Below are 19,681 nucleotides of genomic sequence, written 5' to 3' on the forward strand. Positions count from 1 at the left end.
GAACGTGCAGCATTTCAAGTGACTTACTAATCCATTATCACAAGCTATATTGGCCGGCTGCTTACTTAAGTCTTTTCATCAAGTTGTGCATTGTCTTGTAAATAATAAAAATGCCGTGAAAAACCAAAGAACATACAACAGCCCCCATAAACTCAAAATATGAATTCTCCTCGGTGATCCCACCAAGGTCCTTCCTATTGTTTGAGGTTAGCAGACAACCACCGTGGGGCCCACACATTTCCCCCCTCCCGCCCCACCTCAGCCCCCAAAGTTTGCAACCTAGTAAAGAAGTTGGAGATCCGCCAGTCTGGAAACTTGCTTTGCACCCCCACCCCACCCCCCACCCCCAGCAAGGGCTGGGGATGGGAGGAGATTCCTCCAAAAAGATCTGTTTCTGGACAATAACCCCCAGGTGCAAGAGCTGAAAGAGAGTTGAGGCTAAATTGAGTGCAGAAAGCAAGCCCTATTGTCTTTCTGGAAGATCTGCCCAAATTCAACCTCCTTCCTTCAGACACCGCTCCCCGTTTCCACTCCCGCCCCTTCCTCAGCCTGCCCTCACCCCGAGTTTAAGTGGGAATATCGGGTGAGAGCCCCCGCGTCCCCTTGCCCACCCCTCCCTCCCACCCCAACCCAGAAAAGTTGGGGCTGGGCTAGGGGAGAGGGACGAGGTGGGGGCGGGGATGAGAAAGCCGCCTGAACTCGAAGTGTAAGGGTATCAGTCACTGCCGGGAAGGAAGCTCCGGCTTGTGAACTCTTCTTGAACCGAGATTTAAGTCTGCAGCCATAAATCACCGAGACGTAAACTCCGCCATTCAGCGCCGAGAGCCGCCGGTTGTGGCCCTGCTTACCTTAACTTCTGACGAGCGCCGCGGGCGCAGGCTCGGGCTCGGGCTCGGGCTCGGGCTCGGGCTCGGGCTCCGGCCCCCGGCCCCCGGCCCGGCTCGGCGGCCCGGCCGGTCCCCTAGGCGCGGGCTGGGCACCGACCCTCAGCATCAGCCGAGACCGCGGGCGGGAGGGAGACCCCAAGGCCCGGACGCCGCGGCGCAGAGCGTGGCCGCCTCGCTGCTCCGGCGCGGCTCGCCCAGGGCGGACTGGGGCGGCTTGGACCCCCCCTCCCACCCACCCCACCCACCCACCCCTCCCCCACACCCCCGCCCCCTGCCCTTCCCGAGGGCAGCAGCCGCGGCCCGGAGATAAGCGCTAGCGCGGCGCAGGGCTCTCTGCCTGGGCTAGTGGCACCGACTTGGGTATGTTTCTTATGAATATTACACGCGGAGCAGCGTCTGGTCGGGGGGTGCGGTGGGGGGTGCTGGGGGCGGGCGGGAGGGGAGGCCGAGGCGGCTGGGGAAGCGCGGGGCGGCGTGGGGGATGGGGCTGAGGCGAGGGGAGGGACAGGAGCGAGAGGGGGAACTCGGCGGCGGCGGGAGGAGGGCAGCCTCCCCCCAACCCCCAACGCCCTCCCTCTCCTCGCTTCTAGGCGTCACTAAAGTCCAGGAAAATTATGCTAATGAGGACAAACGGCTCTCACAAAGGGGCTCTCTTGCCGGGCTCTATTTCTTAGGAATCCATTTGAGAAACCACATAACCCTCTGCCCTGGACACTTCCAGTTGGGGTGCAAGGGGAAAGAGAACCAGAAGCAGAGTTCCCCAGACTTTGGGCACTTTACTACATCGGCCACCCCCAATCTGAGAACCTCAAAGCCAATCTTTGGGGGACAGGGGTAGGGCCTCCTTTCTCAAGAGACCTCCCCAAGAGCCAACTGGGCTATCTTTGGTTATATTTTTAGGCAGAAACCCTTAAAATCCTGCAGCCGGGAGGGAGGTAGCCTGGGGGAAATGCACTTAAGTCTAGGCAGTGAAATGGGATGCTCTGGGCTCAGGTACACATGAGAGTGCCTTAGAAACCTGGGTCTCTAGCTCTTCTGTGCCCATTGCCCAGTACAGATAGGCAACTCACTCACAGGGAAAGAGATAAAACTCTGACCCCAACACCCACCAAATCTATGAGGTTCCCCCCCCTAATTAGTGATATACAGAGACGCTAAGCAGAGGAAAGGCCAGAGTGCGCCGGTAATATTGCCACAACTTTAAGGAGGATGGTCTCCCTCCCTTCTAATGCCTCCCTCACTCTTCCAGATTCAGAAGCGAACTCTGCAAGGGTATGTGTGTGGCAAAAAGAGAAATGGAGCTTTCGTGCAATTCCAAGGTGTCAACGGCCAGTCCTTCTCAAAGGAAGGTGTTAAAAATATAAGTAGTATGTTTAAACTGTCAGGGAGCCAAAGTGTCACCTTAGAGCAAAAACAAAGCCAAGGGAAAAGGGAGAAATCAAAAAGCACTCCTGGCCAGGGTGGCCTCATGCATACCAATGGTTTTTGTCATTTATGGCTGGGCAAGATTTATGACTCGGCGCCCCAAAGCTGTAAACAGAGCACAAAACAGCAAACACTTGCTCCTTATGGCATATTGCGGCAGCGCAACTTGAAAGAGGGAGCCGGGCAGCGTAGGAGGTGAGAGAAGCCGCAAAAATCCGCTCGGCTGCATTTTCTCTTCAAACTGGCCGGGTCGGATGTGGCATTTGAAGAAAGAAGGCGTGGGTCAATAATCAACCCGCACTTTCTCCTCCAAACTGCTGACACGACTCTTACCGCCTTCTCAGCTAAGCCAGCTGCAAGGAAGGCCAGCTTTCCGTGAGAACCTGCCAGGGGAGGGGACCTCCTGGGCCAAGAGGGCCGAGGGCGCCGAGGTGAGGGCTGGGGCATCTGGGGCGCATACCTTTTCACCAGCTCCAGACTGTGCCGGGCAAAATGCTAGGACTGGAGCCGCGGGAGTTGAGGGAAAGCTTGGGGTGGGAGCTCGGGACTGGGTCTTTGCTGGTCCCAAGACTAGGTGGCTTCTGGGTGGCGGGCTACAGCAGGCAGAAATGGAGCTCTGACCTCAAGTCTAGAGTCCTGACACCCTGGCATGTAGACCTCCGGGGTTTGGGCCTCCCTTCTGAAATCCACAGGAATGGCTTTTGGAACATGGCAGGCGAGGTGATTAAAAATAATAATTTATGACTGCTGAAGGTTTTAAATTTGTTATTGTTTTTTAAGAGTAAAATATTGCCTGTCAATTTCCACTACCGGGAATTACCCACCACTGCTGCTGCGGTGCCCCTTCTAGGCAGATCCTGCAGCCATTCACCCTGCTCGGCCAAAACCACTGAGGTTTTCTTTGTGGAGAAGACCCTTTGGTTCCCCCAAACCACCGCCTCCAGCCCCTGTGCTCCCATATGTCTTACCCATTGGGGACTTAGAAGAAAACATTTTCTCAGCACTATAAAAATATCTGGAATAGCGAAGGTGCATTTGTGCCTCTCTACCCTTTACAGGGGCCTCCTTGAGAACATGCCGGGGAGGGCCTGGGGTCGATCCGAGGCTCTCTGTGCAGCCAGGGAGAAAGGTGAGATAAAAAAGAAGAATGGAAATCCAGGAATGGGGAGGAAAATTAATGAGGAAATGCACTTGCCTGTGAGGGTGAGTTTTTGGCATTTTGAGGGTAAAAGGGGACTAGCTTTTATATATATATATATAGCTATAGCTTAGCTATCTATAATAGAGTACCTTTAGCTCTTTCCATGAAGGAAAAACCAACTGGTGCTCTATAAACTGGACTATTGGTTTCTTCTCACCGTGCATACTTTTATACAGAACCAGTTTGAGAGTCCATCCCTAGATATTTATTCCGCTTGCTGGCACTGAAGTGACAATAAAAAGATGCTTTTAACAAACCTCTATTCCCTCTCTCATTCTTTCTAGCGAAACTATATTATTTATGAGTCTTTAACTGGGTCAAAAATGCGCCAGAACTGGGTCATAAATCATATGAAATGCTGACAAGTAATTGAACAGCAATTAAAGCTTACATTTTATTTCCAAGGGGTGTTTTAGAGCACTTGAAACGGCCTCAGTTAAGCACGGTTAGCGTGGAGGCCGGCAGCGGGGGAGGGTAGAAGCAGCCCTTCCGTTCTGGGGATGTAAATCCCACTCAAGTAGGGGAAGCTTGATTTGATTTTTTTTTTCAAGTACAGAACGAAATAAGATTTTTTTTTTTTAAGTCATGGGCAAATCTGATTCCCGACTCCTTGTAGACACCCTTTTCCTGCACTCCAAGATCTCCAAGAGCAGAGGAAAGCGAAGTTTCCTTCACCTTTTCAGGGAGTTTTCATCCTTCCCAGGAGTGCTGGGTTCCCAAAGCGCAATTACTGCGAGCTTTCCCGGTAATTTGGAAGCACAGTTTAACTCTCATCTGCCTCTATCCTGGCTGCAGCACTGTTTCTGGGGTCGGAAGCCCGAGAGACATGTCTGCCTCTGCTTCTTGCAGACTCTGCCTCTGGAATTCTCTCCAGCCCAGGGCGCACTAGCCAGCCCTTAAAACTCTGCAAGCTGGCTGGGTGCATTACAATAGAGTGTCCAGGTCGTGCACAATATGAAGCTCAAACCGAGGTCTGGCTCCCTCCTTCTCTGTCTCCCAAAATTTAGAATAACTGAGCTTCTGGGCATCAGGCAGGCTTACTCCCACCCTAAGCGTCTCCTAGGTCTGAGCTGTCCTTCTTCACCCCTGCCCGGGTAGAGAGGGTGCTAGGGAAACAATGGCGCGTCCTCTGGGTCTGGCACCTTTGGTCCTGCATGTGGGGAAGCGTGTCCCACAACCCAGCACTGAACAAAGTGGCCCGAAGCATCATCAATAAAATGGCAGCGCATCTGCACACTCATTGATTTCTCTCCCCCAGCTGCTCCGGCTGCCCAGGTCAGCCCTACCTCTCTAACCGCAGCCGCCGGCAAACGCCACCAACCCGGGAGCGATCTCCCCTTCCCACCCACCCAGCCTCCACCCCCTCCGGGCAGTCTTGCCGAGCGAGCGCAGCGCGGGCCACCTCGGCCTGAGCCGGCGCTTCGGGACCCTCCCTCCGCCTGGGGCTCAGCTCCTGGGACTCCAGCCCGCTGCAATGGACAAAGCCGCCAGAGCACTGGAGGCCGCTGGGCTTACCTAGCAGCCCCCAAGTGCCCTTTCCTTTATACCCCCCAACACTTTCCAGGGAATTAAACTCAGTCTGAGGCGATACTGGGGATCTTTCAAACGGTTTCGGTTCTACGAGAGAAACAAAGGAAGAGAGGGGCTGAGGGTCCTGTCGGTGAACCAGGGTCTCCTCGCCTGACCTTTGTCTCTCACAGCCATAACTCACTCTAGATATGAACAATCAGCGGAAATACCTTAAAATAAATTCCATCCTCCTGGTGTGGCCTCGAGTCCCATCGGCTAGCTCGCCCAGAACCGCTCCATGAGCGCTGAAAACTGCAACCCGCTAGGAGAGCGCTCTCCGGAGAAGGGGAAGGAGAAGGAGGAGGTGGGTGCGTGGGGGTGGGGGAAAAAAAGCTCTCGCTCTGTAGAGAATCTAGAAAACGTAATCACAGGCGAAGCCCGCCCGGGTCTCCGCTCCAAATGCCACAATAATGCGCTGTATTATGTGCTCACGTGGTCATACGTCAACTTAAATCCTTTTATTTGAAATAGGGAATCACTGAAGGGACTAGGTTTCCAAGCAGAACATTCAGCTTTGGGGGAGGGGAACTGGGGAGCCTTGGCCAGCAGCGGGGAAGAGTTAGGTCTGGGGCAGTAGAACAATGGGGGCAGCCCCCCTCAACATGTGCCATACTAGGCCACTTATCTCCACTTATATTTCTTTACAAATTATCCAAACAGAAGGGAACTGTAATGCTGTCCCCATGCTTAGGGTCCATGTAACTTTCTGCAGTCTTCCACTCACAGACAAGCTGAAGCCTGCACACCCAAGCACTCTAGTTTCCTCTGGCCCACTAGCCAATACATCAAAAGGCAAAGACCAGGACTTTTTCCAGAAGAAAACCCAGCAATAACTGGCTTATTAGTTGGTGGACTCCCTCATGGCCTACCATTGTATGGAGTTTGCTAACACCCACGCCATACACCACGCCACTGGAGAAACCCAAAAGGCCCCAAATTACCTGACAAAGGCTAAAGCACCTCCTCCAAGTCCAGTTGATTTTGTTCAGTGGGAATCCTCTAGAAAAGAGGTACTTAGCTCTAGAGTGATGGGTCAGTGTTTTGCAAAATATGGAGGGACTCAGTGCCCTGGCTAAACCTACATTTATTCATTTCCTCAGTGCATAGCAGGAGTGATACATGAAATTATAGGCTTCTAACAATGGAAAATGTAAGGGGGAATGATCTAATTGACTCTGCAAGAGAAAACTCTCTCTCTCTCTACATATATATATGTGTATATATATATATATATATATACACATATATATATACAGTGCATTATATATATTTAATATAAATATAACCAGCTTTTACTGGCATCCCTTGAATTAACCTACGAAATAATCTGGGACTCTCTTTGCACATGGGTTTGTTCACCCTCTCCTAAGAAAAGTCTGCCTGCCAGCAGAAAATGAACTGGACCAACTCTGTTCTGGACAAACCTGGCTGAAACAAATAAGCCACCCCCAACCCCACCCCATTCTACTACTGACTTCTGCTTGGTGACACTGTCCACTGATTTTAACACTTCACCCTCTCACGAGTTGCCAAAAGAGTTCCTCTTTTCAGGTCTTAGTTTCCAGACTTTGGGAGTGCTCAGAAGTGGTGAAATCCTCATGCCTTATTCTTTTCCTTCTGAGAGTGGATCTTGAGCTGGCTAGGCCTCTCTAAGTGTGAGACTCACTTATAGCAGCTGCAGGAGGCTGTGCATGATTCTGCTCCTCCCCTCCTCCCCTGCAGGGGCCTGGTGAGAATGTAAGGCCCTCAGTAAGGGGGCCTGGTCATGGGGGTGTCCACATCAGAAGGGCAATAAAAGAGGAGGAGACCTAATCCCTTGGAAGTGAGCCCTGGCCTGTGCTGGTGGCAAGATTCCAACAAAGTTCTGTCTGTGGTAGAGCTGGGAGAGAACCTCTCTGTGAACTGTCCCAACTCTGACCTAAGCCACAGGCTGGAAAGTGACAACCCAAAGTGAAAACCTGCTTCTCTTAGGGAGTTTTCATCCTTAGGTATGGGGAGGGGGGCGGCGATGGGACCAAAGGCTGGTTCTCAAAAAGCATTCTCCAGGTCCCCAAGGATTCAGATCACTAATATATTGTCCTCTGCTCCCCATATGCACCCCCCACCCTGAGTGCCAAATATTCCACACTGAACTCTCCTGATAGCCTAGAAAGGACCTGGAAGTATTGTCAAATTGCTAGCAAACTACCCTCTCCCTCAACCAAAGTTTCTGCAGAAACTTCAGCTCAAAAATTAGATGAGGCCCCCTTCAGAACTCTCAGAACAGTCTGGAGCAAATAAAAACTCCAAAGCCATAAATCAATGGGAGAAGTATTCGGTACTGCTTCAGAGAAATGCCTTAACGCCAGCAAGGCCCAACGGCGGCGGCGGCATCTCAGCTCTAGCCAGGAGCCTCCTTGCCGCTATTAACAGCCCAGTTAATGCTCCAACTGCTGTTTAACAATTAACATTAACGACTTGGGTTGGAATGGAGTGATTTGGTGGGACGTGAAGGGAAAAATCTGAGGAAGTCAAAGGAAATTTAGCTTTTGAGGTGAAAACGGCTTCCTTAAGAGAGACCCTGGTCTGGGCAGGCCACCAGGGAACCAGCAGCTGAGAGTCCTCCCTCACCACTCTGAAATCCGCTCTCCTTGGATAAGGCTCTGGGCCTTTTAAAGTTCAGTTCCAGAGAACAAGAATAGAGATGCTCAAGTATGTAGGCCCAGGCTGGGAAACCTAGCTGCCAGTCCCCTTCCATTTATTCCTTCAGACCCCAACCTGGCCAGTGCTGGGGACACATGCCCTGGATCCATTTCAGCAGAGCCAAAATAGGTGGAAAGTTGTTTTGGAAGGAGCAGGTGAGCTTTAGTCAATATTTGCAAGGCTGTTGGCAGATTAGATATATCTGTATTCAAACACTGCAATCTGATTTCTCTGTCAAAAATACACTTAACATTTTACTCCCTTCAGTTAACTGTAGTGGTTTTTCTACTTAACATCAGGTAAGGCTCACTTAGCCTCCTCTCCTTTTTTTTGGTGGAGGTTATAGATCATTATTTAACATGAGATATTTCCTGTGGGTGCAACTGCAATACAAATGGGCTCCATGTTCTCTGGATACAAATGGATGTGTATATCATTTTATACACATGGTCTAAAACTCCTGCAACTATGTATACATCCAATGGTTCTCTTGTGTACAGAGATGCAAATCATATGTACATACTGAGTTGCAAATTCCTGAAATACTCCACCTATACCTGATATAAATGGACATACAGTAGCTGAGAAAGTAACCCAGCTTTACTATTACCCTATTTACTTTCCATCTGATAAAATAATAATCGTATCCAGAATACCATATAAGCCTTAGAGTATTGCTGAATAGCATGCTGCAATTAATTAACAACATGATATCTATTTGGGGAGCAAATTTTAAGGAAGACAAAGGCCTAGGGAATAGAAAACAAAAACTCAGAAAACTTTTTAAAATAAATAACTCCTGAAAGAACAAAGCAAACCCATTCCTTCATACCAAGCTTCTAAAAGCTATTCCAGCAGCCCCTCCCCCAAATAGGCACGAAATTTATGGATCTTTTACAAGGTAATAAACCACAGTAATTACCTCCCTGCATTCCCAAACTAAGAGAACAAATTAAGCCAGAACTTGAAAAGAATTTTAAAGAGTTTTCTCTTGTTTCCAATAGGAAAAGAAAACGCAGAGACCTGGAACACCGGTGCTTTTCCTGTTGAAGATCAGAAGATCAGCCTGGCTAAAGCAATGGAGAAGACCCGCCGCCTGCGACGGTCTACACATTTGAAAGGCAGTAACTTCCCTCTTGCCAAGGAAAGGCGGCCGAAGGATAGGAGAAACTACAGGGGGCGAGACAAGTTTCCTCAACGCAGATCTGTGACTGACGACCATTCCTGAGCTCAGAGTCTCCGCACGCGCCGCAAACAGTCGACAGGGAGAGCGGCCCACGCGGCAGCCGCCGCGCCCATGGCCTCTACTTGCTTTTGCCCTGCTGCTCGGTGCAGCGGTTTGTTTGGAGCTTCCCGAAGAAAGAAACACACCCCGTTGACACCCCCCACCCCCACGCACACTCATCTTTGGTCTCAGCAACCGCCCCTCCTGCACAAGGCCGGCCGGCTTTCAGCTTTCGGGGAAGATTCTTTGTCTTCCCGAAGCCCCGCATCCGCAAGGAGTGCAGCTGAAGGGAACCCAGCTCCAAAATGCCTCCGAAGTTAAATATTGACCAGAACCTCTTTCAGAGGGCTGCAGCTCCCTGGAAGAGTAAACTCCTTCCAAAGGCCCTAGCAAAGCCCAGCGGAGTGAAGAGTTAGCACAGCGCTTACCTCCAAAGATGTTTAAGACTGATCCAGTGATTGTCTCCAACTCCTGGCACTCAGGGAGTCGCCTTTTCCGGTGTCCTGGCGCTCTGCGGACAAATAAACAGCAAAGGGTAAATGGTGGCTGCGAAGGAAGCGAGTTGGAGAACCGGAGTTGGAAGTGCGGCCCGCGCGGGCGCCAGGGTGGCCCCCCGGCTGACGCGGACACGGAGGAGTCGCCAGGGCACTGGTCCATGAGGCGCACTCGTTGCTCGAAAGGGTCCAGTCTAAGGATGGCTCGAAGATGGTGATTTATTTTTGTAAAATAAATACATACTCCCATCTCCGCACCCACATTCTCCACTTTCTTTCTTTTTACAGGGGGTGGGATGAGGAAAGGGGGTGGGGGAAGAAAACAGACGGGCAGAGGAAGATAGGAAGGTGGAAGAAGCTTTGCCGTTGGTGCCCGCTCTGCTCCGAGAGCTCCGCACGCACCTCAACTTGGGGAATGTGAATGCACGCTTTATTTTCTTCCGCTAACAAAGGGAAGCCCTGTCTGAGAGCATTCAATCACGGACTCTCTTGAAACCTCACTAATAGTGTTCATTTCTGTTTGGCGCGAAATTAGACCCTGGCTCAGTTCTTGGGCTGGGGGGCAGTCTTGAGAGGTTTTGTCTTCTGGTTCATTCAAGCCCTGGGTGCGTCACTTCTCAGTCCCAGTGGGCTGGTGGGACTACTGCAGCGCCCAGTCCCTCAGAGCAGGCCAGCTATGGCTGTTGGAAGTAGGGGGAAACTGGGAAGGACACAGACATCTCGCAATACCCGGTCTGGGGGTCCTATCCAGCCTGGCCTTAGGCACGAGTGACAAGCCCCTGCGTGCCCTATTTCTGCTGCCAACTCATCCCTCGGGATATTTGCAACCCTCTCTTGCTCTCTAATTAGCAAATAAATGGTCAGTCAACTTTCTCGGGATGGAGAGTAGATGCTGATGAAGGGAGTAAAAGAATCATCCTCCGTCCGAACCCAGGCTGGGAGAAGTTCTCCACTAGCTGGGACTCACGTTGCTTCCACAACCCTATCCCCCCCTTCACCCAGGCTGGGGTAGCCTCGCACATGCCAGCCGGCCCAAAACCAGCCCTCGATGCCAGTCTCCAGCCCATGCAATCCTGCTGAGAGCCTGAGAGGCTACCAAATAACCATCAAGCCCCTTGACCCTCAGGCTTCAGGACTCCCTAACACATTGAACAAGAGGCCACAAACCAGCAACTAGTTGCCCTCTGCCACCACCTCGACCTGCAGCCCCCACCTTCCATCAGGCACTTGGGACTCAGAATCCATGCTGGGCCCCTTTCTCTGTTTCAAACTCTCCTCTGTATCCCCAAAGGGAGTGACCCTGGCCTTGGGGCTCCTGGAGCGAGTCTGAGCAAGGTGGGGCTTAGCTGCCCTTCTTGTTGCCATTCAACTTTGCTCCAGAAAGATCTGCTTTGCCACCATCCACCACCCCTTCCCTCCAACGACGCTTAGGAGTATTGTAATTATTATGGTTATTATTGTTGTTGCTATTTCCTTATCCCCAAGTCAAATATTCATGGCTGCTGTTCCCCATAAATCGTTCAGACTAATGAGTCACAAAGAGATGTTGCCCAGGTCTCTCCCTCTGCAATGGCCACCGCCTCCGCCGCCACCGCCGCCGCGTGGCCTTTCTCTCGGCGTTTTTGGGCTCGCTTGCTCCCTCGCTCGCCCGGCGCGGGTGATTTATGAACACCGGGAAAATTGAACAAAGCCGCGCGCCGGTCCTGTGGTATCTCCGCAGCCTTCCCCAGTGTGAATCAGAACATTACCAACTGTCTGCGCATCCGTCCCACTTCATCACTAAAGCTAGGATGTGACCGCAGAAAACCCAGCCCCAAACTCACGTTTCCCCGGACACGGCGGGCTCCCCGGACTTGCAGAAACCCTGAAGAAAAAGCCCCAAGACCCAGCGTGGGCCCGCCAGCTCTGGTCCTCCCCGCCGAAGGGCTCTCTTCAGCCCTCCTGAAGGAATTAAATGCCTTTGGAGATAAATCTGAGGGTGTGTGTTTTTAAAAATCAAATAGGAAGTTGGGGTCTCACTTCTGAGAGATTCATTCCTAGTGAGGCCCTGACGACTCCGATCCATTCCTGACGATCCGCATTAATTATTTAATGAGTCACGTGACCTCAAAAGATTACAATTTCAATATCTCCCTCGAACTGGCGCTACACCTTTATCTGCTGCAACCACCGTCCTCGTCCTCCTTTGCTCTTTTAGTTCTCAGGCCTCTGGAAGCAGACACCCTTGCTCCTTGCTGGACTCTGAGGCAAACGACTGTCATGAAAATCCCAGGGCCAGCATAGTAGAATTAGTCATTCTGGAGCTATGAGCATTGTGGACAGTGGGGTGCCCACTACTCTCCCAGACACCCTGGCATCTGTTCCCTCCTGAGCCCAGAGGAGAGTCCACTTGTCCCAGAGCCTTGGCTAAGGCGCTTTGGTTACATGATCTCCCGGGGCTGCTTTGATGGCACATTGGGCAAAAACCCAGCCTTCTCCCCTGGCTCAGTACCTGTGGCCATCCATGTCAAGTGTAAGCCCAGATGCACGATGCACACATCCATTCCAAGCTGAATAGGCTTCCGCGGAGGAAGATAGCTGTGCACTCACCCCTCTCCACGGTGAGACCAAAGGCTCTATCCAACCTACACATTCATTAATATGAACCTGGGGGGACATTCAGCTGCCTTAGTTTCCTCCTGGGTACACTGAGAAGACTGAGCCAAAATGGCTTCCAAATCTCTTTCACCTCTGACATTCTTTCAAACAGGGATCTTTTTAACCCCAGAAATCAGGTTCAGAGATAAGGGAACTGACCTGAGGGGTTGGGGGGAGTTACTCCATGAGTTTGGGGCCTTGAGAAGAAGAGACACCAGAATTCCAAGACAGAAGTTTCAGACTGGAAGGTTTCATAACAGCCCCAAGCAGCCTCCCTGATGCTGTCAAGAAGTTAGAACTCACATCCTTTCCTCCTCCTGTGTTTCCCAGCTCATAGCCTTTTGAGAGAGGAAGCAGAGTTATTATTGGGCCCATGGTGTACAATATAGAGACAGGGCAACAGGAACAGCCCTTGGGAAGGCTGAGCCTATGTTCTTCAATACAGGACACAGGCTAGGGATGCAGACCAAGGGAATGCAAAGAACAGCACCACAGCCTGCCCAGAACCCACCAATCCAGATGGGAAACTCCAGGTTTCTGTTTGCCATATTGGTTCTTTGGGGTCTTTCTTTCCCTTCATTCTTAAGAGTCCTTGATCAGTTTTTCTGTTGAAACTGCTGGAGGGAAAAAGTGGTGAGAAGAGCAGCACAGTTTGGAAGCTTAGAAGAGCAGGGAGACAGTAGAAATGGTGGTCCCCACCCCTTGGAGAGGAAGCTGAGAGGTAGGGGGGAACATGGGCACCCAGGGATAGCTGGGTATAGAATCAGAGATGCTGTGCAGAGGGCCTACTCCCCATATATCTAGGTAATCTTCCCATGAGCTCCATCCTGGGTATTAAGTACTCTACTATGCCTGTCACAGTTGAATTCCCGCTGTAATAAAACACCGGGTATATCGTAGATTTCAGCAAAACTAGGAAAGAGAGCCTGCAAAGTGCCATTTTTCTTCAGGGGGAGAGTGTTAAGTACTTAATTCAAACTGTGACCATTAAAGTGTCTCCTATCCGATTTAGGTTGATTTCAGATGTTGACAAAACTTTTATCTCCAGAGTCATGCACAGCTTGGCTCTGTGACTAAAGCAAAGGAGTATGTATTATAGGGAAAGAGGGAGAAAGAGAAAAGGAGAGCATGCATAAGGGTCATTTTGGTAGGAGAATTATAGAGCTTACACAAAATACTGTCTTTAAAGGTCAAGGGTTTGAGGGGCCACTAGGGTTCGCTTTAAAAAAAAAACAATTAATGAGATAGAAAATTTGTCCTCTGGGTGAACTCTTATGGTTGCCCTAGCAAAGGGAAGACAATGCATGATTTTAAAGCCCAAAGTGGGATTTTCTAAGCTGTTATAACAAGGTCCCTTAAAGTCCAAATCGAAAACAGGCAAAACATTATAAAGAAATGACTATTGTTTGGGTCATTTTGGATAATTTCAGCTTTGCAAAAACTTAACAATACCTTAATAATCAAGACAGTTTGGACCAAAATGCCATTTTGTTCTGGTATATTACAAAAACAATTTTTCCATCCTTTCTCTTCCTTTCCTGGATAGATTATAAGAGTATGTGAAATAAAGTTATCCGTTTCATCCCCATACAACTGCCTCTGGGATGAAGCTAACGAATGCCCCTATACCCCTGCTTCCCTACAAAGGAGAAATATAAGAATTTACCTTAAATGATGATAATCTGCCATTTGAGGTTTTGCAGCTCGACACTCAATTTCCACCAAGAGTCTAGGCATTTTTTGAGCAGACAGCCAAGATGCTGCGTCTTTGCCCGAGACCATATTATTTGCAAGAAGATCCCTCGCTTCTCCACAGACTTTTCCCAGAGAATGCCTTTCAGAATTGCTGTTGAATTACAAAGAAGTATTTATTGTATGAGGTGATTAATGATTCCTGGGAAAATTGCTATTTTCAGCGTGATTTAATTTCGTTTTACAAGTGCGTGTTGTAGGGGGAGGGTTAATAAGTTTCAGCAGCAGTTGCAGTGCCTCCAGAAATCCCTGGCACCCGTTCATACCGTTTAAAATGCACTTTATGCCAGTTTTGGCCTGACTTGGGAAGGCGTGTATTTGTTTGCCCCTGAATTTTCTTGGGGAGAAGTGGAGGCCCCTCTGAGACTGGTGTCCACCACTCTCCTCTCAGATATGGTTTGTTCATAGGTAGGGAACTGCTCAGCCTTGCCTGTATCACACACAAGGCGACAGCGATAAAAGGAACAGCACTGACCACTGGCTAAGGGTTTGCCACTGATGGGAAAATGTGTTTAAAATTCCTCTGGTATAGCAAAGGTAGGTGAGCGCCCCCTCCCATCTCTACTAAAATTATAACATGAATTAAACGCTGCACACATTCACGGCCAGGTGACAGTTATATTCTGGGGCTGGTGTGTGTTGGTTTTCTGCATCTTGTTGCAGAATCCACCGTTCAAGTGACACCCAAGTCTAAATTCTCTTTACTGATACCAGGAAATACAAGAGTTACAGAGATTGCAATGTGGGTTTTGATTTTCAACCTTTGACTCTAGATCTTTAGGTTGGATAGAAAGATCCAGGAGCACTGGAGAAAAGTGACCCTCGCTCAGAGATTGGCTTTTTTCCAGCACTGAATACTCCCAGGTCTACCTTGCTTAGGATACATTTTGAGAGTGTCATTATGCTTTTTCTTTCCTCAGAGAAACCTTGGAGGATTTACTGGGAAATTTTACTGTTTATTTTGAAAGCTCCTGCTTCTGAGAGAGAGAGAGAGAGAGAGAGAGAGAGAGAGAGAAAGAAAAACAAAAATCCCCAAGCTGTAGGTAGTGAAGAAAACCTTAAAAATAACCAAGAAACCAAAAGCAATCTCAACTCTGCACAAACTATTTTTTATCTCCAGGGAAACAGGCAGATTAAGTGTGAAGGTGCAATAAATACCAAAGGGACCACTTCTTTCCAAGTGTGCTCAGAGTTCAGCGTGTAGAACAGCTGCAGAAACCCCTGGGCCCTCAGCATTGCGCGGTTTCACCTTTCATTGCAGGGAAGGACACGTTTCTATGCCTTACAGAGACTTGAAGCCTGAAAGCCTGGCCAAGTTTGGGAAGAAGAGGAGCCCTCTCAGAGCTCAAGAGCCTTCCTGCTCTTTGGAACTTTTCCCACAGTGGGTCAAACTTGACAAGAGTTCAGCTGAAGTTGAACACACTCACACAAATGATGTGAGCAGTCAAAATCCAAGTGAACATAACTCCAGCCATCTACAAAATTTTACATGCAAGGTCAGACATCTCAATCCAGAGAACTTTCGGGTTGTGGGTTTGTTTTTGGTTTTTTTTTTTTTAATTAAAAGTAGGAAACACACAAATGTGTCTTAGAACTTTAATGGTTTTTTAAAACAGAGTTTATTCTTAGCACATGGCTTTTTATATAGCCACACCACAATTTGTACAGTTGCACATAGGTCTAAATGCACTCCCCTCTCCCCAGAGATTGTGCCTCAGAATAAGACAACAATAACCCTACAACAATATTTTAAATAAATGCAAGGAAAGGAAACTAACATGTGTCACATCTACCATCAAGGTCTATACATTTTGAGAATTAAATAATCTGGTGAGGTCCACAATGTCTACTCATTTATTCAGTTCAATACAAGCTTGTATGAGCTGCCTTAATGTGGAAGGGGGAGGTAGGGAAGGTGGGAAAGGGGTCTGTTTTCTTCTGCTTGCAACAAATATACATGTGTATGTCCCCAGTCACCATGGGCTGTCCAGCTGACATTAGCCACCTCTAAAGTATTCGTTGCCAAGAGGTCAGTCTCAGGTACCCAAACCTGGCAGCCTTATTCAGGCAAGCAGGTTGTTCTATCACCCAGCATCCTGGCTATTATCCTCTCCTGGGTGGCAACCAGCACACACTCTTACCGGGATAATGTCTTCTTTTTTTATAATCCTTTTCACCAAGTTGGGTTTTGTTTTGGGGTCTGTTATGGTCCAGACAGGTAGGAGTATGGGGCAAAGGGCGGAAGGGGGGTAAGCAGGTGGGGGAATGAAACTGGTCTAGATCTCTAGAAGATTATATGGAGGAGGGAATGGGTGTGGAGGCACCCTGGTGGGGGTGGGGATGCAGGTGCGGGCTCTGAGTCTGTGCTTTCCCTGGCGGGCCTGCTGAGGCCGAGGCCGAGTTGGAGGATCGCATCTTAGTGTTGGGCAATTTGTGATCTTTCTTCCACTTCATCCTCCGGTTCTGAAACCAGATCTTGACCTGGCGCTCGGACAAGCAGAGCGTGTGGGCGATCTCGATGCGGCGCCGCCGGGTCAGGTAGCGGTTAAAGTGGAACTCCTTCTCCAGCTCCAAGACCTGCTGTCGGGTGTATGCGGTTCGAGAGCGCTTGGGCTCCCCTCCGTTATAACTGGGGTTGACTGAACGCCCACAACCCCGAAGGAGAAGGCCAAGGAGGAGGGAGTGGAAGAGAGGGAAAGGAGGAGGAGAGAGAAGGTGGGGTGGGGAAGAGCAATTGGACATCATCATTATATAATAACCTGACACCAAGTTCACGCAAGATACATAAAACGGCAAAGAAAATGTTTCACAGGCTATTGACAACGGGAAACACCCGAGAGCCATAAAGAATGGTGCTGGGCATTGGGGCTGAAGAAAAGCTTCAAAGACACATGGCCTGAAGCCTCTGCCAGGGCAATTAAATTTATGGGGGCTATAATTACTGCCCTAACAGTTTGGCGTCTCGTAAATCTCTCGATAAAGGGACCCCGGGTACAAAAGGGTTCTCACGTTAGGATCAGGCGGCTGGCTGGCGCGCACACACCCACATCCCACTGTAGCTCGGGCCAGATGGGGGCTCCCCTCCAGAGGCCCCCCTGCCCCTCAGCCTCTTCGGCTGACCCTCGCCCCGACCCCCGAACCCTGCCCGGCCCCAGCCCACCCTCCCGCGCCTCCCCAGCGGCGCCACGTACCGGCGCTGACATGGATCTTCTTCATCCAGGGGTACACCACAGGCTCTTTGCCCTTCAGGCCCGGCGGGCTCTTGTCGGCCAGAAGCAGCGGGCACGCGGGGGCGCTGCCCCCTGCCGGGGCGCCCGGGGTGGCGGGAGCCGCCTCGCAGCGCCGCGGGGGCGCGGGGGGCGCCGCGCGGTGCTGCGGGGGCGGCGGCGGCAGGCCGTGGCTCGCGTGCAGGCCGTGCGCGGGACCCTTGGCTCGCGCCGGGGGCTGCTCGGGCTGCGGCTGCCGCCCCGGGCTGGCGCCACCGCGGTAGCCATAGGGGTAGGCGGCGTCGGCGGCGGCGGGCGCGGGGTAGAGCGCGGCCGCGGGGTAGGAGGGCTCGCGGGCAGCCCGCGGCGCGTAGTAGGAGGCGGGGGGCTCGCGGCTGCTGCCCGCGTGGGGGAGCTGGGGCTGCTGCGCCGGCAGGTGCTGGGCCGCGGGCGCTGGGGGCTGCTGGTAGCTGGGGCCCCCGCCTGGGCCGCCGTCTCCGCCGCCCGGGCCGCTGTGCTGCGCGTACTCCTCAAAGGGAGGGAACTTGGGCTCGATGTAGTTGGAGTTTATCAAAAACGAGCTCATGGTCATTAATTTGTGAAGTGCAAAAATACTAATTTTTCTCGCGTTGTCGTTTTTCTGGGCTCGCCGAGGCCCCTCCCCCTCCTGCCTCGCTTCCCATCCCCCCCTTTCCTCCGCTCCCTTCCCCTCCCCCGCTGTCAAGCGCCCACCCCTCCCCCTCCCCCTCCCGCCGCCGCCGCCGCCGCCGCCGCCGCCGCCGCCGCCGCCGCCAACGCCACCAAAGTTCGCGCCGCTCCTCCCTCCTCCCCCGCCCGCGCGCGCGCGCGCGCGCGCTCTCGTCTCGGCCCCGCGCGCGCCCCCGCCCGGGACCCACCACGTGACCAGCCCCCGCCAATGGGCACGGCGCGCGCGCGGACCCGGATCAGGAAGCGCGCGGGCGGGTGATGAATGCCGCTGTCCGGCCTCCGGCGGAGGGAGGGAGCTGGAGCTCTCGGTCCCCCCCGACCCCCCAAGTTTGAGTCCTGCTGGGAATTCGGGGCCCGCCTGGGCTTCTGGTCCTCTCGGACGCCCGGGCCGGGCCCTTTCCGTGCCGTGCTCCTGGCGTAGGCCTCGGGGCAGCCGGTTGACCGCGGCCCAGCGCTGACCTCGGGCCCAGGCTAGCCAGGCCTGGCGTCTTCCAGGGTTCGAGACCGGCGGGGGGAGGGAATGGCGTCGAGACCTTGGAGGTACCCTGATTTTTTGTTTTTTGTTGTTTTTCTAAATCGTGGCCCCGGAATAAAACGAATAAAGCCCATTTTTTTCACCAGCTGATCCCCTTCCCCCGCAGCGTGCTCGCCGAGTCCGCCAGGCATCCCCTGCTTCGAGCGGCCCCGGCCGGGAGCCGCAGAGGGTGGGTGGGGGGAATAGCTGAAACCGGCCGGAGCCTGCAGAGCAAGGCCGGTCCAGTATCACCGGATGGGTGCTTTTATTTTTATTTTTTCTTTCTTTTCGCGACAGAATCTCCTTGGGTTTTTTCCCTAAGAAAAATCAGAACCTTTCTAATAGCATCTCATCTGATGGAGGCGTCGATGTGAGAGTTCAACGTGCTTGCATTTACTAGGTGCAACTGTGAGAGAGAAGGTAGCCCAAGGGTGGGAATAGGTAGCAGCGACGCCTCCACAAGATCGAGCTTTGGAACCAACAACTTCCCATTTCAGAACAATCCTCAAACAAAAACAAGCTAAGGACGGAATAGGCACTGTGCCCAGCCTGATCGCTGACGGGTCTTCGCCCCCCCACCCCCAATAGGAATTCTGTATTTTGTCTTTTTTGGATGCTGCTTTCTCCGTTTGTATTTGAGGCTAACGTTATATTTACTGGATAGTCTGTAATTTCTGAATTGCTGAAAAATTAGCATATTAACGATATCAGTAGCTCTGGAAAGGGGGGAGAGAGGACTGTTGCCTGCCATTTGGTAATTGAAATTTGATGGGTAAACTAATTACGCCATTATTAACAAATAAATTACATATTAATTCCACCTAATGTTGATCTTTGAAGTAAATACTGATGCCTTGCTTGTAGTGTGTACTTTCCCTTTCCTTTTTCCGAGTAACAGGCACACCTGGATCCTCTACTTTGCAGGCTGGATTAAAGCAGTGCAAACTAGCATAGTCACCAGGCTAAAAAGACTTTCATATTGGCATGCAAAGCAAGGATTTTTCAGCTGGTGCACCTTAGTTGATTTTTCAAAGAGCAGTATAAACAGCTTTCTCACAACTGAGTCTGGATTGCAGACAAGGAAACTTATAGCCTAAGCCTGGAGACACTTCAAAAGGAATGGCAATTCTATCTTCATTTACATCGGCTACTCATATGAGTTACTAAATGCTGGAATATATCCATTTGATGGATAGTCATTTAATGCTTAGCCACATAAAGCCTATTATATGGGACTAATCTTTAAACTAATTTAGGAAAAGAGGTTAAAAAAGGGATCATGTTAGCTTTCCAACTGGAATCACCCTGAAGTGGTACAAAGAGGTTTTCCACATTGTATGTGTGTCTCTGAAGAGTGCTGTCCATCGACATGGGCACCCTG

The 19,681-nt window shown here is 51.2% G+C and overlaps 2 protein-coding genes and 2 long non-coding RNA genes across 8 annotated transcripts in view; 2 read left to right on the forward strand and 2 right to left on the reverse strand.

Annotated features, from left to right (window-relative positions):
- The window catches only part of HOXA3 (homeobox A3), a 45,521-nt gene that overhangs the window by 5,785 nt on the left and 20,055 nt on the right, over positions 1-19,681 (reverse strand). Inside the window, exon 3 of one of the 4 annotated variants that reach the window (XM_025464436.3) lies at positions 9,418-9,500. The gene's annotated coding sequence lies outside the window, so the exon portion shown is untranslated. Of the gene's footprint in view, positions 1-848; positions 1,090-5,252; positions 6,292-9,163; positions 9,501-19,681 lie in introns of those variants that run through there. The other 3 variants (XM_049093743.1, XM_025464441.3, XM_025464442.3) reach the window with 3 other exon arrangements.
- LOC112670622 (uncharacterized) lies at positions 1,139-9,740 on the forward strand. The gene is made up of 2 exons (XR_003143086.1): positions 1,139-1,247; positions 8,769-9,740. It is a non-coding gene; the product is annotated as an uncharacterized LOC112670622 (long non-coding RNA).
- HOXA4 (homeobox A4) lies at positions 12,286-17,758 on the reverse strand. Of its 2 annotated transcripts, XM_049093745.1 has the most exons (3): positions 17,064-17,758; positions 13,787-13,966; positions 12,286-12,458 (listed from the first exon to the last, which is right to left on the reverse strand). In XM_049093745.1, exons 1-2 carry the CDS (start codon positions 17,668-17,670, stop codon positions 13,788-13,790), a joined length of 786 nt encoding a protein of 261 aa, XP_048949702.1. In that variant the 5' UTR covers positions 17,671-17,758; the 3' UTR covers positions 12,286-12,458; position 13,787. The 2 variants fall into 2 exon arrangements, with proteins under 2 accessions (XP_048949702.1, XP_025320240.1); XM_025464455.3 differs by lacking the exons at positions 12,286-12,458; positions 13,787-13,966 and adding an exon at positions 15,455-16,511.
- LOC112670624 (uncharacterized) lies at positions 18,032-19,120 on the forward strand. Its single transcript, XR_003143089.2, has 2 exons — positions 18,032-18,326; positions 18,598-19,120. It is a non-coding gene; the product is annotated as an uncharacterized LOC112670624 (long non-coding RNA).

Source organism: Canis lupus, chromosome 14, assembly GCF_003254725.2.
Source record: "Canis lupus dingo isolate Sandy chromosome 14, ASM325472v2, whole genome shotgun sequence".
Classification (NCBI taxonomy): Eukaryota; Metazoa; Chordata; class Mammalia; order Carnivora; family Canidae; genus Canis; species Canis lupus.

Coding starts and splice junctions, on each gene's coding strand:
- HOXA4 (XM_025464455.3), bottom strand. CDS start 17,670: ATGACCATGAGCTCGTTTTTGATAAACTCCAACTACATCGAGCCCAAG. Junction 16,512..17,063: donor GAAGATCCATGTCAGCGCCG/GTACGTGGCGCC, acceptor GTGGGCGTTCAG/TCAACCCCAGTTATAACGGA.